The sequence below is a fragment of the Anolis carolinensis genome, chromosome 1, assembly GCF_035594765.1.
Source record: "Anolis carolinensis isolate JA03-04 chromosome 1, rAnoCar3.1.pri, whole genome shotgun sequence".
Classification (NCBI taxonomy): Eukaryota; Metazoa; Chordata; class Lepidosauria; order Squamata; family Dactyloidae; genus Anolis; species Anolis carolinensis.
In genome coordinates, this window is record NC_085841.1 from 106,843,253 (window position 1) to 106,859,309 (window position 16,057).

Genomic DNA, 16,057 nt, shown 5'->3' on the forward strand with positions numbered 1-16,057 from the left:
TCTTTTAATGATTTATGGAATTATCTTTAAAGCATGGAGAGGTGATCTTAGAAAGTAACCACTGTTTTCAGCATATACTCTGGGGCAAAAAAGGCAGCATAAATAAAAAGTACCCTAGATACAAAGAATTGATTTCACTGATTTACTTAAAAAGCAATCAGTGATGCTACACAGCAAACATTTTGTATTGTGGGGAATTTATGAAACAGTTTATGATATGACCTGTGGGATCTGCTGCCAAAATGAGGAAAAATACTTTTTGTGCCCAAATTTGCACCTAAAACACTCCTTTAAATTATAACATAGAAACCAGCTAAACGTAGGCTGTATTCCTAACCCCAGTTTGTTGTTGTGTGTCTTCATGTCGTTTCTAACGTATACAGGGTTTTCTTGGCAAGATATATTTAGTATCTAAAGTGGGTTTGCCTCTGCCTTCATTTGAGGTTGTAAGTGTGTGACTTGCCTAAGATGATCTAGTAGGTTCGATGGCCAAGCAGAAATTCGAACCCTGGTTTCCAAAGTCTTAATCCAATGCCCAAACCGCTACACCACATTGGCTACCTGGGAGTATTCCCCATTAAATTACTGATTGTGAACAGTGACTTCTCAGCTTATTGTTACCTCTGAAAAACAATTGAAGAGAAACTGTTAAGATTAAGATTAATTTCTCTCTCTCTCTCTCTCTCTCTCTCTCTCTCTCTCTCTCTCTCTCAGTTGCATAGTCGTTTCCGACTCTTCGTGACCTCATGGACCAGTCCAGAGCTCCCTGTCGGCCATCACTGTCGCCGCTCCAAGTTCCTTCAAGGTCAAGCCAGTCACTTCAAGGATACCATCCATCCATCTTGCCCTTGGTCGGCCTCTCTTCCTTTTTCCTTCCATTTTCCCCAGCATCATGATCTTTTCCAAGCTTTCCTGTCTTCTCATGATGTGGCCAAAATACTTCAACTTTGCCTCTAATATCCTTCCCTCCAATGAGCAGCCAGGCATTATTTCCTGGATGATGGATTGGTTGGTTCTTCTTGCAGTCCAAGGCACTCTCAGGATTTTCTTCCAGCACCAGAGTTCAAAAGCATCTATCTTCCTTCATTCAGCCTTCCTTATGGTCCAGCTTAATTTCTCAGTTGGGAGTTAAAATCTTTCAGCATCTCAGTTGATAATTAAAAACTTTAAAAGTGCTTATCATCAAGCTCAAATGTTGCAACTAAAGGTATCTTGTTCTGTATTTCTTTTAATTAACTTCTGGTATAAAATTATTAACAAAAAACTTATGTTTAACTAGTAGCAATTGTGTTGTAGACTTATTTTATCCTTCTATCATTTAGTATGGCCATGCTAATTTATTGCTCACATGAAGCCCCATCTTTCTGATGAGCTTATTAAATAACATCTTTGTATTTTCCATGCAAATGTGTCACACTTTTAAGCTCCCATTCTAAGGTGCATGTCAAAAAGTGTATTTCAGTGGAGAGGTAAAATCTCTCCTATAATCCATCTGAGCAAAAATCTTGTGGTATCCCTATTCTTGGCTGTTCTCCCAGCCTTCTATTTTTATTATCAGAAGGTTTGTGTTTGTTTTTAAAATGTATGCTAAATTTAAACCATTAACCCCCCGAAGTGCCCTTAACGACCATTGTTTTACTGGAAGTTGTTATTTCATGATCTCAGAATCAGACTATTTTATGATTCCATCTTAGTCTCATCAAGCCCCCCTTTTGGCATTTATAACATTTATGGATAAAGTCGCATTGTGATCCAAATTTTGTAATGCTTAAGAAAATTAATGAACTTGCTGTTCACAGAAGAACAAGGATTTGGAGCAGAAAGTATAAAAGGGGTGGGGATTCCAAAATAAAACTGTATTGGTTGTGACATATGGTATAAATATAAAAATGAGGATTTTAACATAGCAGCTGTAGAATTGGACAGCCTATTTATGGGGTATTTTATTTCCTCGATCCTTTATTCACATCCAAACTAAAACTACTGTATGAGATGTGCAAGCCAAACTGTCTGTTTAAATAATGTATTCACACATCATTTCAAATTTTGCACATAATAAGGTTCTAACAAATACACATTTTAGACCAGCTTTCAGTGCAATTCCTTTACTGGTTTCTTATACATTTTCAATATCTGTTCAAGAATAATAAGGCACATACATTTTGTTCTCTGACTGGGAAACCAGCACATATTTCTACACACAAGCTAGTCATTATGAACTTTTTGTTACATTTTTATCTACAGAGTGAGGATTTTTTTCATGTAGTGGAACGTGCACTTTTAGAAACAACACGGAAACAATAATTAGAAATAATAACTACCATTATCCAGACACATCTGACATGTGTGCAAAACTGTGAAGAAACAAATTTATATACAATATTTTAGTTACTAAAGCACTATTGGGGGGGGAAACCACAGCATTACATTATAGCATTATGATTTTTTTTAGTTGTTAAAAATCCATATAGAGAAGTCGTTAGAAAACACACATGAATCTTTGTGTAGTAGAACGGATCAAAACTGGGAATTGAGATTTGCCATGACTATTTCTTGAACTGTCAGGGGATGGGAGATTTGATCATACTTCTCATTTTCTTATCTGGCCATATTCTTGCAAGCATTAGAAACTGCAGTCAGAAAATAATATATCATATGACATGCTCATTGGTTTCTGCCTCAAAGTTCATGCTCAGTTTCCTTGTAACAATGTATTGTGCTACATGATTTTTTTAAATTTACTCTTAATACATTTTTCTTCTTAGTTATTATAACCTAGATGACGTGAGCCATGACAATGTGAACAGGTTCCTTTCAAACCTTGTTGAGAAATCGCTTGTTGATCTGGAATACTCTTACTGCATTAAAATAGGGGAGGTAAGACTAATCTATACTTTATTCAGCGTTTGAAAAAAAGAACTGGTTAGCCGTAATCTTTATTAGGGATTACCCTTTATCCTAATGTTTGCTGTATTATGAAATATACATAGGCTACTGTGGGACCTCCTGTTGAAGCTACTGGAATTTTTCCATTGCTTTGGTATTTAAAACAGTAACATGCTGTTTAAATTTCTTCATGATTCTGATCTTGTTATTATCCAGTTTTAAAATGTAATACCTCCATTACAATAGAGTGTGAAATGTATTTTGCTCAAGGAGAGTGCTTTTCAGCATGCATTGTGTTCTTATAATATATTCATATATATTTCTCCATGGGTAGGATGACCGCAGCATTGAACCATTGACTCATGGCCGCATCGCTTCATATTACTATTTGAAGCATCCAACTATCAGGATGTTCAAGGATCGTTTAAAACAGGAATGTAGTGTGGAAGAACTGCTCTCAATTCTGGCAGTAAGTCACTTTCCCCTTATTTATTTGAATTAACCATTCTTAATTCTAGTGACATCCTACTTTGCAATTTTTTTATTAACAGACATTGTAAAATGTAGATGTTAGTTAACTCCTTTTGGGATCTTGTTAAGTAATGTAATCACTGGTTGGTTGTCAAAAGTTTCAAAAACACAGCATGTGATAGAACAGTTTCATCTTCCAATGTCTCAATTTTTTTCTTGAACAAAACAGTGCTAAGGTACAAAACACTTTCCATTGTTATTTCACATTGGTGCAGCAGTGATAGTATGGTAGAACCACTTCCAGCCAGCAGCACAAATTGGAACTGTGTTTCCAAAGAATCTCCAGGGAAGCTTTTAGAATAACTGGTGCATGCTGAAATAATAATAATAATAATAATAATAATAATAATAATAATAATAATAGTTTTATTTCTTGCCCATTTCTCTTCACGGCTCGAGGTTGGACACAGTATTACTAAAACATAAACACATAATCATTTTAAAACACTCTGTAAAATACACATGTTAAAACATACCTCTATAAAATACTTATCAAAATACCCTAAACAAAAACAAGGCCTACAGTGGAGTTTAAAATTAACAATTAAAACTGTCTGGGTAGGCCTGCCAGAAGAGATAGGTCTTCCCTTGTATCTTAAATTCTGACAGCTGATCCAGCTGTCAGAGCTCTACTGGCAGGTAAAGAGAAAATATCACCTCCAGTTCCACTGATGAAAGCAATTCCGTTTACATGTATACAGTGTTCCCTCACTTAATGCAGGTGTTCCGTTCTAGGACCACCCACGATAAGTGAAAATCCGTGAAGTAGGGACTCTATACTTATTTTAATAAATACTGTATAGCACCCTCCTTCCCTCTCTCTTTTAATGTACAGTACATACTGTATTTCTGAAGACATGGCCATAAAGCTGCAGAGGGCTTTGTTCATGGACTTGCCACCGCCAACGCTCCATGCGCACACCCCACTGCCAATCTCCTGCGCATGCGCGCATGCCACTGCCAATGCTCCGCGTGCACACATGCCCCATTGTCAACACTCCACAGAGCATTAGCGGCGGTGACGGGGCATGTGCTGAGCGTTGGCGGTGCAGCAGCAGGGACAGCGCCATGTGCAGTGACGCCATCCAGAATGGGGCTCTCAGGGATCCAGCTGGGGCGGGGGGGGGGGGAGAGGCCCGCTGCTTGGTTGGTGCAGGCCCTTGGAGCCAGGCCCTGCTTTGTGGTGGTTTTTGAGGCCCATGCTGGGCCTACTGGCATTGCCTGCGGGCGGCTGAGGAGAACAGGCCAGAACAGGCCACATGCCTTAGCCGGGGCCCGCATCTGAGAAAGCCGGCAAAACAACAAGTCCGCGAAAAGCGAACCGCGAAGTAGTGGGTGAACACTACTCCATGAGATCCAGTCCATAGGAAGTGCAAGAAAGTATTTAGGAGCGCTGATATTTATCCTCTATTGTGCATTTTTTAAGTCCGCACAGATGTTGAAAATCAAATAGTGCTTCTTTCACATAATGGCGTTAAAGATCCTTTTTCCCAGATTCACACTACTGAATATTGTTAGATATTGTGTTGTAATATTGGAAAGTTTTTCCATGGTTTAAATTTTAATCTCTGTTCATGCCAGCTTAATGTATTGTCTGGCAATCTCAAGCAACAGTTAGAAGAGATGAAACACGTGTTATACAGTAGTGTAATTTTCTTTCATTAAAAAAGACTGAAACACATTGGCCAGGATCCAGAGAGCTACTTTGTGCACACACAATAGAACATTTAACTTTTTCTCTTTAAACAGTTGGATTCCTATTCCATATTACAAACTGCTTGTGAAAGCCTCTTCAGTTTCAAAAGACATGTGACAGTTCAGAGATAAAAATATAAAGCTCCTTTGGATCCAGGTCATCAATAAAAAAAATCGCTGTGTGTCCAAAGCAATTTTTTTTTCATTATCTTCCATCTCCCTTTTTTCTGTAGTGTAAAGGCATTCTCTCTTTCACAACACATTCTTATTCTTTGCTTATTGTGCACCTGGATTGTGTGGCTTCATTTTTGATGAACAGGTGGGAAACTTTGTCTAAAGAAGGATTAACGTTTTGAACGAAATAGCCTTCAATTGATTATAGCTATGTGAGCCTGTTTCTTCTTGTGTGTCTTAAAATTCTGCAGTTGCCCACAGTTCAAAACAACCTACTTTCTCCTATGATATACATGATGTATTAATAGTATATAACAATCTACAGTAAACTGCAGTAATATTTATTACTGTATATGCATGTATTTGACTACGTTTCCGTGGGATCACTACTTGTGTATGTGTGTGTTAAGGGAAAAACACCTGGTCAATTACAACTCATAGTTGGGTAATTGGAGCAATCAAGGGGAACAAGCTTGAACCACTCCCTGAATGGGGTATAACTTGGGGAATGTTTGTAATGCTTTTGGGGACTTACTGAATTCTGGCTGAGAGCCTACTATGCTTGTTTTCTTGCACCATTGAAGAAATCTCCAAGAAGATGCATGAATTTAATGCAAATAACTTTATGTGAGTTTTATTGCTTCAGATGGACTGAGTTATTTTGAAGCTGGAGTTTTTATTTATTTATTTATTTTTCAAGCTTATATGCCGCCACTCCCCTAGGGCTCAGAGCGGCTTACAACAACCGGCTAAAATCAACAATTTAAAGAACATCTTAAAAACATCTTTAAAAACATCTTTAAAACATCCTAAAAGCACCTTTTAAAACATCAACAACAGAACTCAAAAGCCTGTCAAAACAGGTGTGTCTTACATGCCCTGCGGAAGGCCAACAAGTCCCGCAAGGCACGAACTTCAGGTGGCAAGGTGTTCCAGAGAGATGGCGCCACTTCTGAAAAGGCTCTGCGTCTAGTTGCAGTTAGATGCAAAGTCTTAAAACTGGGGACTTCCAGTAGGTCTTGGTCCTCAGAACGGAGGGAACTCTGGGGTTTGTAGGGAGTGAGGCGGTCCCTCAGGTACATTGGCCCTAGACCATGTAAGGCCTTGAAGGTAAGCACCATCACTTTGAAAGTGATCCGGTGCTCAATTGGTAACCAGTGCAGCTGCCGTAAGATTGGTGTTATGTGGCATCTTATCGGGACTCCCGCAAGGAGCCGGGCAGCTGCATTTTGCACCAATTTGAGCTTCCGGATCACCGACACAGGAAGGCCAATGTAAAGGGCGTTACAGTAATCCAGTCTCGAGATGACTGTAGCCTGGATCACCGTAGCCAGGTTGTCCCTAGACAGATAGGGGGCTAGCCGTCTAGCCTGCCGAAGATGAAAAAAGGCAGTTTTGGTAATGGCGGAGACCTGGGCCTCCATCGTCAATGAAGGGTCCAAGAGGACTCCCAGACTTTTTACCAGTTGAGACGGGCGTAGCACTTCGCCATCCAGGGTTGGCAACTGGATATCCCCACTGCCCGGTCGGCCCAGCCATAGGATCTCTGTCTTTGCTGGATTCACCCTCAACCTACTGGAACACAACCATCCAATAATGGCCTTGAGGCACTGATGAAAACTGTCGGGTACAGACTCCGGTCGGCCCTCCATCTTTAACACAAGCTGAGTGTCGTCAGCATATTGATAACACTCGAGCCCGAAATCTCGGACCAGCTGAGCAAGTGGTCGCATATAGATGTTAAACAACAGAGGGGAGAGAATGGCCCCCTGAGGAACCCCACAATGTAGAGGGGACCTCTCAGAGACCAGGCCTTCCCTCTCCACTCACTGTCCACGGTTGTGAAGAAAGGAGGCCAGCCAATTTAAAGCTGTCCTCCTAACTCCAGCAATGGCAAGGCGGTGGGTCAGAAGATTGTGATTGACTGTGTCAAATGCTGCTGTGAGATCCAATAACACAAGCAGCACCGACCCGCCCTGGTCAAGCTGGCATCGGAGATGATCTGTGATGGAAACCAATACAGTCTCTGTCCCATGCCCCGCACGGAAGCCGGACTGGAAAGGATCCAGTCCAGTTGTGTCATCTAGGAACTGCTGCAGCTGCACCGCTACTGCCCTCTCAATCACCTTTTTGAAGCTGCTTGATTAATTTTCTCCTTGACTCTGCTACTTAAGAGTAAAGTTTGTTTTTTCCATTTTCCTGGCTTGTTTCTTTTGCTCATTGTGGATGCACAAAAGGGCTGGATAAGTCTGGACAGGACTTGCACGCAGTTTGTTTTCCATCACACCCGTAACAATATTGACCAGTAACTTTTGTATCTTATGTCAACAAAATATGTGTGGAGTACATTTAGAGTTCCATATAAATAACTAAATTCCAGGGTACCACAAATTACATCAAACAGTTGCCATTGTGGATTCCTCCTTGCTACTCTTCTGCAACCTCTGTACGTGCCATAGAGCTTGTGAGGAAAAGAAGGGTCAAGAATGAGCAGGGGGTGATTGATGCCCTCACCTACCCATCATCTAATGCAGAGCTTCTTAAACCTTTTCCACTTACCACACCTTTCTACCTGAGAAATTTTTACATGACACGAAATATATGGCTAAAAAAATCAACCATTTATTGAAAACAAATCAGCATTTGCCAGGCTTTTAAAATAGGCTGATTTTCCTTTTTGTGGAATACAGCTGAAACAGTTTCTGCAGAGTCCACTGTAAACACTGCAAGCTGTTGCTAACGGATTTGAGTAAATGGGGCATTCAGAAACCTTTTATTGTTTCCAAATTTCTCATGATCCCAACATTGATCTAGGGGGATCCCATTTGGGGTTGGGACCCACAGTTTAAGAAGCAGTGCTCTAAATCTTTCTGATTTTCAATAAAAGTGTTCTTTTTCTCATGTGCCATAATTGTAGACAACAAATTTACACAGAATGTATTAGTAAAAGCTACACAAAATTAAAATATATGTTTAAAGTATTCTGGATTTGACCCAGATTTGTTCTTCTCTGGATCATAGGGCTCCTTGCATCTAGACCCAGTTGGTAATCTTTCAGGAGCAATGTAGAGAAATCTACTTCTGCTAATTCTCCACAGCCCCCAGACTAGCGCCTGTTCCATTCAGAGAACTCAACTTCTAAAGAACGTTTGTATAAGACTCATGGTCAGAATGATCTAGATTCTAACTTCTCTTTCTGTCTTAATTGAAATCTACGTAATAATCACTGTAATGCTTTTATCAGTCAAGGACTGCTTCAGTTACTATTTTTGAAAATGATGTAACTGTTTTGCCCTTTCCATTAAAAAGAAAATCATTTTCTCTGGATGGTGGATCGATCAGGTGTTTAAATTAAATTTCTACCCTTTGAATAAATGACTTTAACATTCCATCCAAATCACAGAATGAAAAGGTTAGTTTTACACAACAACTTCCAGTGTCACCGTCCCCTGATTTCTAAACTTATTAAAGATCTGATCTAAATACAGTTTCAAATAATGTATTTAGGTGCATTCCTTAATCCCAGTGGACATCCACACAAATCTGTATTGAAATTGAAGCTTATTGGTACTTTATGTTTGTCATGTTTTGTATATCAAACCTGCCCCAGGCGCTTTTTTTTTGTGAAACATCCATTTACTATCCTTAAATGAGCAAGACAAAAATATGAGGCATTCAAATTATTGTAAATATTAGCGCAAAAAGTATTAAGTGAAGTCTATTTGCGTTAGCATGTCATATTTCAACCATATAATTTTACATTTGTTTAATTCAGTTTTCATAAACATTAGTTAAGTAGTATCTAACATTTTCTTATTAAAGTTGCAAATTGAACATTTTACTCCAGATGTGAGCTATGCTGAAGATACTAAACATTTTAACATTTGCCAAGTTGCCTCCTCCAACACTATGTGCTAATGAGCTTTATAATTAAGGGAGTCAATTCACACCACTATTATTAACTAGTGGCATTGCATCTGTCTTGCTCCATGGATGCCCTTCTCACTTACTTATTGAAGGATTTAACAGTTTTAGAAATAGGGAATTACATGGCATGAGGTAAGTAGTTGTGATGACTCATGGGCCTTGTAGTCCTGTTCCTAGTACTATTGTGGCAGACGAAGAGGAAAACATGGGGTTTTCGCCGGTTCAGCAAGAGCCGGAGTCTCTTCACCTGCAGGATGTTGATGTTTGTCCTCAAGAATTCAGCCAAACAGGCCTTGGGCAGAACTCCCCCCCCCCCCCCCCGTTTCCCAGAAAAGAATCTTATTCCAGAGAAAGGGGAAGCAGCGAAGCTCAACGGAGGAGTTTACGCATTGCTGCCAGAAATCAAGCTGATTAGGCTTGCTTCCCTTGGGAAATTCTAAGGAGTCACACATCTGGACAGAGTTGGGTTTCGCTTCTCGTTCTCTAGGGAAAGAGTTCTGTTGGTGGGAAAACGAGACCCAATATAGGTGGTTGGCGCGAGGAATTCTTTGCGGAGTCAATTGATCAGCTGGAGGAGAGAGATCGTGTGTGGACTTCGTAATCCCAGTTCCTTGCTTTCCGGATCAAGCTTCAAGCCTTGCCTTGTCTCACGGTTTTACCACGGACTCTGTTCATGCTTCATGTTCGTCTTGCCTCCAGTCACGGATCTAGTCAAGAATCAAGTTTATTTCCAGCCTTGTTGTCAAGCTTCATTGGACTTTAAAGACTGTTATTTCCCCACACTATTGCTTGGCAAAGTGTGTGTTTCGGTCAAGTGGATTAAAACTTTGAACTCTAATATCTTATATTGGACAATACATTTCTGAACTATATTCTTCACTTGTTTTTATTGATTTTATATATTTCTTTAATAAAGATATTAGATAGAGACTGGCCTCTGTGTAAGGTTATTGGTGCTCTGCAGCCAGGGTCCTGACAGTTTGACTCCGCCACCTTAAGCACCAAACAACCTAAGGCCAGAATGTCTACAGGAACCAGAGCGGAGGCTCAACCACCCAGTTACACCATTTCCCAAGATGAATTCAATCGAATCCGGGACACACTCCGAACGCAGGAGGGAGAAATACGGGGCTTGAAGGAACGCGGAGCCCGTCTCCCTGCCCTAGAGCTACCAACCAAGTTTTCTGGAGAAGCCTCCAAGGTTCATGTTTTCCGTGCCAGGCGTACTTAGAAGCCCGCCAAGCCGAGTTTCCCCAAGAAGATGTCAAAGTGGCGTGGATCTACAGTCTCCTAGATGGGCCTGCGGCCACTTGGGCGACGGCGCTATATGATGCGGGTTCCACACATCTAAGCACCGCGCAAAATTTCTTGAACCACCTTAGAAAGACCTGGGGGATCGAGGACGACGAGGAGGCGGCCGGCCATAAACTCCGGCGTCTCTTCCAAGGGGACAGGCCGTTGTCCCGGTACATAGCCGAGTTCCGGGTGCTGGCTCAGAGCACCGGCTGGAATGATATAGCCCTTAGAGGACAGTTTCGCGAGGGCCTCAACATTGAGATGCAGGAAGAAATCTCTAAGGTGGATCCCCCAGGGACTCTTGAGAGACTCATCAACCAGTGTTTACGAGCCGAAGCCCTGCTTGCCAACAAAAAACAGTGGCTCCGAGGCCAGAGTGGAAGAGCCGGAGTGAAACCTCCCGCTTCTGCCAGTGTTCAGCCACGTCCAGTATGGAGATCCCCACCGCCAGCCCCAAACCCCATGGGAAGCGAGGAGGAGCCGATGCAGTTGGGCAATGTGCGCCCCCGACTAGATGTTGCCGAAAAGGCCCGCCGCCAACGTTTGAATCTGTGTCGGTACTGCGGGAATGGGAGCCACTTCGCCAGAGAATGTCCAGCCAAAAAGAAGCCCGTCGCCCGCCTGGCGGCGGCGTCCTCCGCGGAGCCGGAGGCGGCCGAGGCGGCTGGAGCAAAGCCGGCGGGGGAAGCCAGCGACCGGGCGTAGAGAGGCTCGCCAACCCGGTCAAAAACCCCACTCAAGAGCCGCAAACCGGGGTCCTATTTCTTCTGGTGGTCACGCTGTGGTCAGTGAAAAAAGGACCCGTCATGATCCATGCCATGATAGACTCAGGGGCAACAAACAATTTCATCGATAGAGAGTATGCCGACTCTCTGGGATTACAATATCATGATTTCAAGAATGCCCGGGTGGTGCAGGCCATAGATGGCCGACCCCTAAAGACAGGTCCAGTAAGCCAATGGACTGAACCCACCAGAATGTGGATAAGGGAACACATGGAAGAAATTTCTTTCTTCGTTACCGAGGTTCCCCACTTCCCTGTGATTTTGGGAATTCCATGGCTGACACTTCACGACCCAAACATCTCCTGGTCCAACAGAGAACTGCAGTTCGCCTCAAGATATTGCCAAAACCATTGTCTAGTAGCCAAGGTCTGCCATGCCACAGACGCAGAGCCCATCATCACCTTGCCCAAGAAATATTCGGACTTTTGGGATGTTTTCAATGAGAAGGATGCCGAGAAACTACCCCCACATAGACCCTACGACTGTGCCATTGACCTGGTGGAGGGGGCCCCAATTCCGCGAGGACACCTCTACTCCCTGACTGAACCAGAGCAAGAAGCTCTCAGGGAGTTCATAGAGTCAAACCTCCGCAAGGGGTTCATCAGACCCTCTCAATCCCCAGCAGCTTCCCCAGTGATGTTTGTGAAAAAGAAGTCAGGGGACCTACGCTTGGTTGTGGACTATAGAGCATTGAACAATATCACAAAGCGGAATCGCTACCCCCTGCCTCTGATCTCGGACCTATTAGACCGGCTCCGAGGGGCCAAGGTTTACACCAAGCTGGATCTCCGCGGGGCTTACAATCTAGTTCGCATAAGAGAAGGGGACGAATGGAAAACCGCCTTCCAGACCAAATTCGGATTATTTGAGTCCCTAGTCATGAATTACGGATTATCCGGAGCTCCCGCAACATTCCAGCATTTTGTCAACGATATCTTCCAGGATTATCTAGATCGGTTCTTGATCATATATTTGGACGATTTTTTGGTGTATTCTAGATCACAATCTGAACACGAGCAACACGTCAGAATGGTGCTACAACGATTGCGGGATCATGGACTATATGCCAAGTTAGAGAAATGCGCCTTTGATCTGCAAGAGGTAGACTTCCTGGGATACCGCGTCTCGCCACTAGGGCTCTCCATGGACCCGGCAAAGGTTTCAGCAGTATTGGAATGGCGGGCGCCAACCAACAAGAAGGAAGTACAGCGCTTCTTGGGGTTTGCAAACTACTACCGCAAATTCATCCCAGACTTCACTCGCTGGTCTGACCCAATCACCAGCTGCATCCGAGGGAAACAGCCTTTCCGATGGACGGAGCAAGCAGAGAAAGGGTTCCACCAGCTAAAGCAGTTATTCACGACCCAGCCAATTCTACAGCACCCTGATCCTAAAACCCCTTTTGTTGTGCAGGCTGACGCCTCCGATGTAGCAATTGGGGCTGTACTCATGCAACCAGTGGGAGAACATCTTCATCCTTGTGCCTATTACTCCCGTCAACTAACAGCCCCAGAGAGAAATTACACTATTTGGGAGAAAGAACTTTTGGCCATAAAGGCAGCTTTTGAAAATTGGAGACATTGGTTGGAAGGGGCCAAATTCCCCATTGAAGTTCATATTGATCATCGAAATTTAGAACACCTAAGGACCGCACGAAAGTTAAATCAAAGACAGCAGCGCTGGGCTTTGTTCTTTGAACGTTTTGACTTCCAGATCCATTATGTGACCCCAGCTCAGACCAAGCAAGCAGATGCTCTATCACGGAAACCAGAGTATGCTGCAGGACACAGAGAGACCTCAGAATCTCGATTGCTGCAACCCGAAAACTTCGCCACACTCACAGTGGGAAACACCAAATCCACTCCAATTGAACCAACTCCCTCTAACCCGGAACCCCTTTCCACTCAAGAAATTAGAGCCAGTCAACAGACAGATGCCTGGGCTCAAGAACAGATTCGCCAAGGACTACATTTCCCATTCTCACTTAAGGACGGGCTACTATGCTACAGGAATCATGTTTACATTCCTCCAGGTCCCGGCAGAGAAAAAGCACTTCATTTGTGTCATGACAGCAAACCAGCAGGACATTTTGGGCTATTTAAAACCATGCACTTGATCCTGCGAGATTTCTGGTGGCCCAAGATCCGCAAGGATGTGGAGAAATATGTCAATACCTGTCCTGTATGTCAGCGTTCCAAGACACGAAGGGAGAAGCCGTCAGGGCTTCTACATCCCCTTCCCACTCCTTCTCGCCCATGGGAGATAATTTCCGCGGATTTTATCACTGACTTACCACCCTCCCTTGGATTCACCACGATTCTAGTAGTGGTAGACCTTTTTACCAAGTTGGCCCATTTCATTCCCTGCGATGGCCTTCCCACGGCCAAAGAGACTGCAGATTTATTCCTTCAACATGTTTTCCGACTACATGGATTGCCCAAGAGTTTAGTCACTGACCGTGGATCTCAATTCACCTCTCGTTTCTGGAAAGCACTACAAAAACTATTGGGCATAGACTCTCGTTTATCTTCAGCTCACCATCCCCAAACGGATGGGCAAACTGAGCGCACCAGTGCCACTTTGGAACAATACCTTCGTTGTTATGTAAATTACCAACAGGACAATTGGGCTTCCCTATTACCTCTGTCAGAGTTTGCATACAACAATGGTGTCCAGGCTTCAACTAAAGAAACCCCGTTCTTTGCAAACTACGGTTTCCATCCACGTTTCTTTCCTTCTGTCATTGAAACCTCAGAAGTCCCTGCAGCGGAGGACTGGCTGCAGGAACTCACAGCAGTACAAGAACTCTTGCACCAGCAACTGGATCAAGCCAAGGAGGACTACAAACGCCACGCTGATGGCCATCGCCAGCCGGGCCCCGAGATCAAGGTAGGAGATCGGGTTCTGTTGTCCACTCGCTTTTTGCCCTCCCACCGTCCCTGCCGGAAGTTAGATGCCCGTTTCATTGGTCCCTACCCAGTGGTGGCGCAACTTAACCCCGTGACTTTCAAACTCCAACTTCCGCACTCCATGCGCATTCATCCGGTGTTCCACCGTTCCCTGCTCCTTCTGGCGGATGGTGTACGCCCCGACGCGAGTTGGCCGCCCCCCGCCCCTGTTCTAGTGGACGGAGAGGAGGAGTTCGAGGTTCAGGACATTTTGGATTCTCGCTTCCATCGCCGCCGCCTTCAGTATCTCATTGACTGGGTGGGTTTTGGCCCCGAAGAACGCTCCTGGGAAGATGCTTCCACAGTCCATGCCCCCGACTTAGTCCGCCGCTTCCATCAGGCCTACCCTACCAAGCCGCGGCCCCGCGACTCGAGGAGAGGGGCTCTGTTTGAGGGGGGCCTTGAGGGCGGGGATAGTGTGATGACTCATGGGCCTTGTAGTCCTGTTCCTAGTACTATTGTGGCAGACGAAGAGGAAAACATGGGGTTTTCGCCAGTTCAGCAAGAGCCGGAGTCTCTTCACCTGCAGGATGTTGATGTTTGTCCTCAAGAATTCAGCCAAACAGGCCTTGGGCAGAACTCCCCCCCCCCCCCCGTTTCCCAGAAAAGAATCTTATTCCAGAGAAAGGGGAAGCAGCGAAGCTCAACGGAGGAGTTTACGCATTGCTGCCAGAAATCAAGCTGATTAGGCTTGCTTCCCTTGGGAAATTCTAAGGAATCACACATCTGGACAGAGTTGGGTTTCGCTTCTCGTTCTCTAGGGAAAGAGTTCTGTTGGTGGGAAAACGAGACCCAATATAGGTGGTTGGCGCGAGGAATTCTTTGCGGAGTCAATTGATCAGCTGGAGGAGAGAGATCGTGTGTGGACTTCGTAATCCCAGTTCCTTGCTTTCCGGATCAAGCTTCAAGCCTTGCCTTGTCTCACGGTTTTACCACGGACTCTGTTCATGCTTCATGTTCGTCTTGCCTCCAGTCACGGATCTAGTCAAGAATCAAGTTTATTTCCAGCCTTGTTGTCAAGCTTCATTGGACTTTAAAGACTCTGTTATTTCCCCACACTATTGCTTGGCAAAGTGTGTGTTTCGGTCAAGTGGATTAAAACTTTGAACTCTAATATCTTATATTGGACAATACATTTCTGGACTATATTTGACCTCATCTGAAAGGTCTGCTTCTGAACTATATTCTTCACTTGTTTTTATTGATTTTATATATTTCTTTAATAAAGATATTAGATAGAGACTGGCCTCTGTGTAAGGTTATTGGTGCTCTGCAGCCAGGGTCCTGACAGTAGTCTAATTAGATGCAAGTGAAAGTCCTTAGGGAAATGGATATTTAAAAGTAATTTGAAGAATCTCTTAATGATGCTGGAAGTGAAAACTATAGGCCACAGTGAAAAAGGGCTTGTCAGTGTTGCAAATCATGGGTGCATAGCAGTTGTGCTGTTTTTAAGCAGGATGTAAGAATGTATATATTAGCTAAAATATAAAATAATCATTTTAATCATTTTATTTTTAGATATAGTATAATAAATGTCTTTTTTTAAAAAAAAAACCTTCATAACAACAACATAGATCGTACATAGTTAAATTCTTCATGTCAGCCCACTCACAAGATTTCTTATGACTCTTCCAGAGAGAAATTGGATTTAACTACAAATACAGGGTGCATCTGAACCTATTTTCCTTTATTTACTCATCTTTATGAACATTTTCTCTGTGGTTAATGTATGTAGTATCTCTTTAAAGTACACATTCTCTTAAATAAATAGAGAAAAGTACAAAACTTAATTAGTGTACTACCACTAACCCCTTG

General features: G+C 43.3%; 1 protein-coding gene across 1 annotated transcript in view; it reads left to right on the forward strand.

Moving 5' to 3' along the window:
* The window catches only part of ascc3 (activating signal cointegrator 1 complex subunit 3), a 370,189-nt gene that overhangs the window by 283,404 nt on the left and 70,728 nt on the right, over positions 1-16,057 (forward strand). The window contains exons 35-36 of the mRNA XM_003215509.4: positions 2,766-2,877; positions 3,221-3,355. Coding sequence (XP_003215557.2) covers positions 2,766-2,877; positions 3,221-3,355 — 247 coding nt within the window. The remainder of the gene's footprint in view (positions 1-2,765; positions 2,878-3,220; positions 3,356-16,057) is intronic.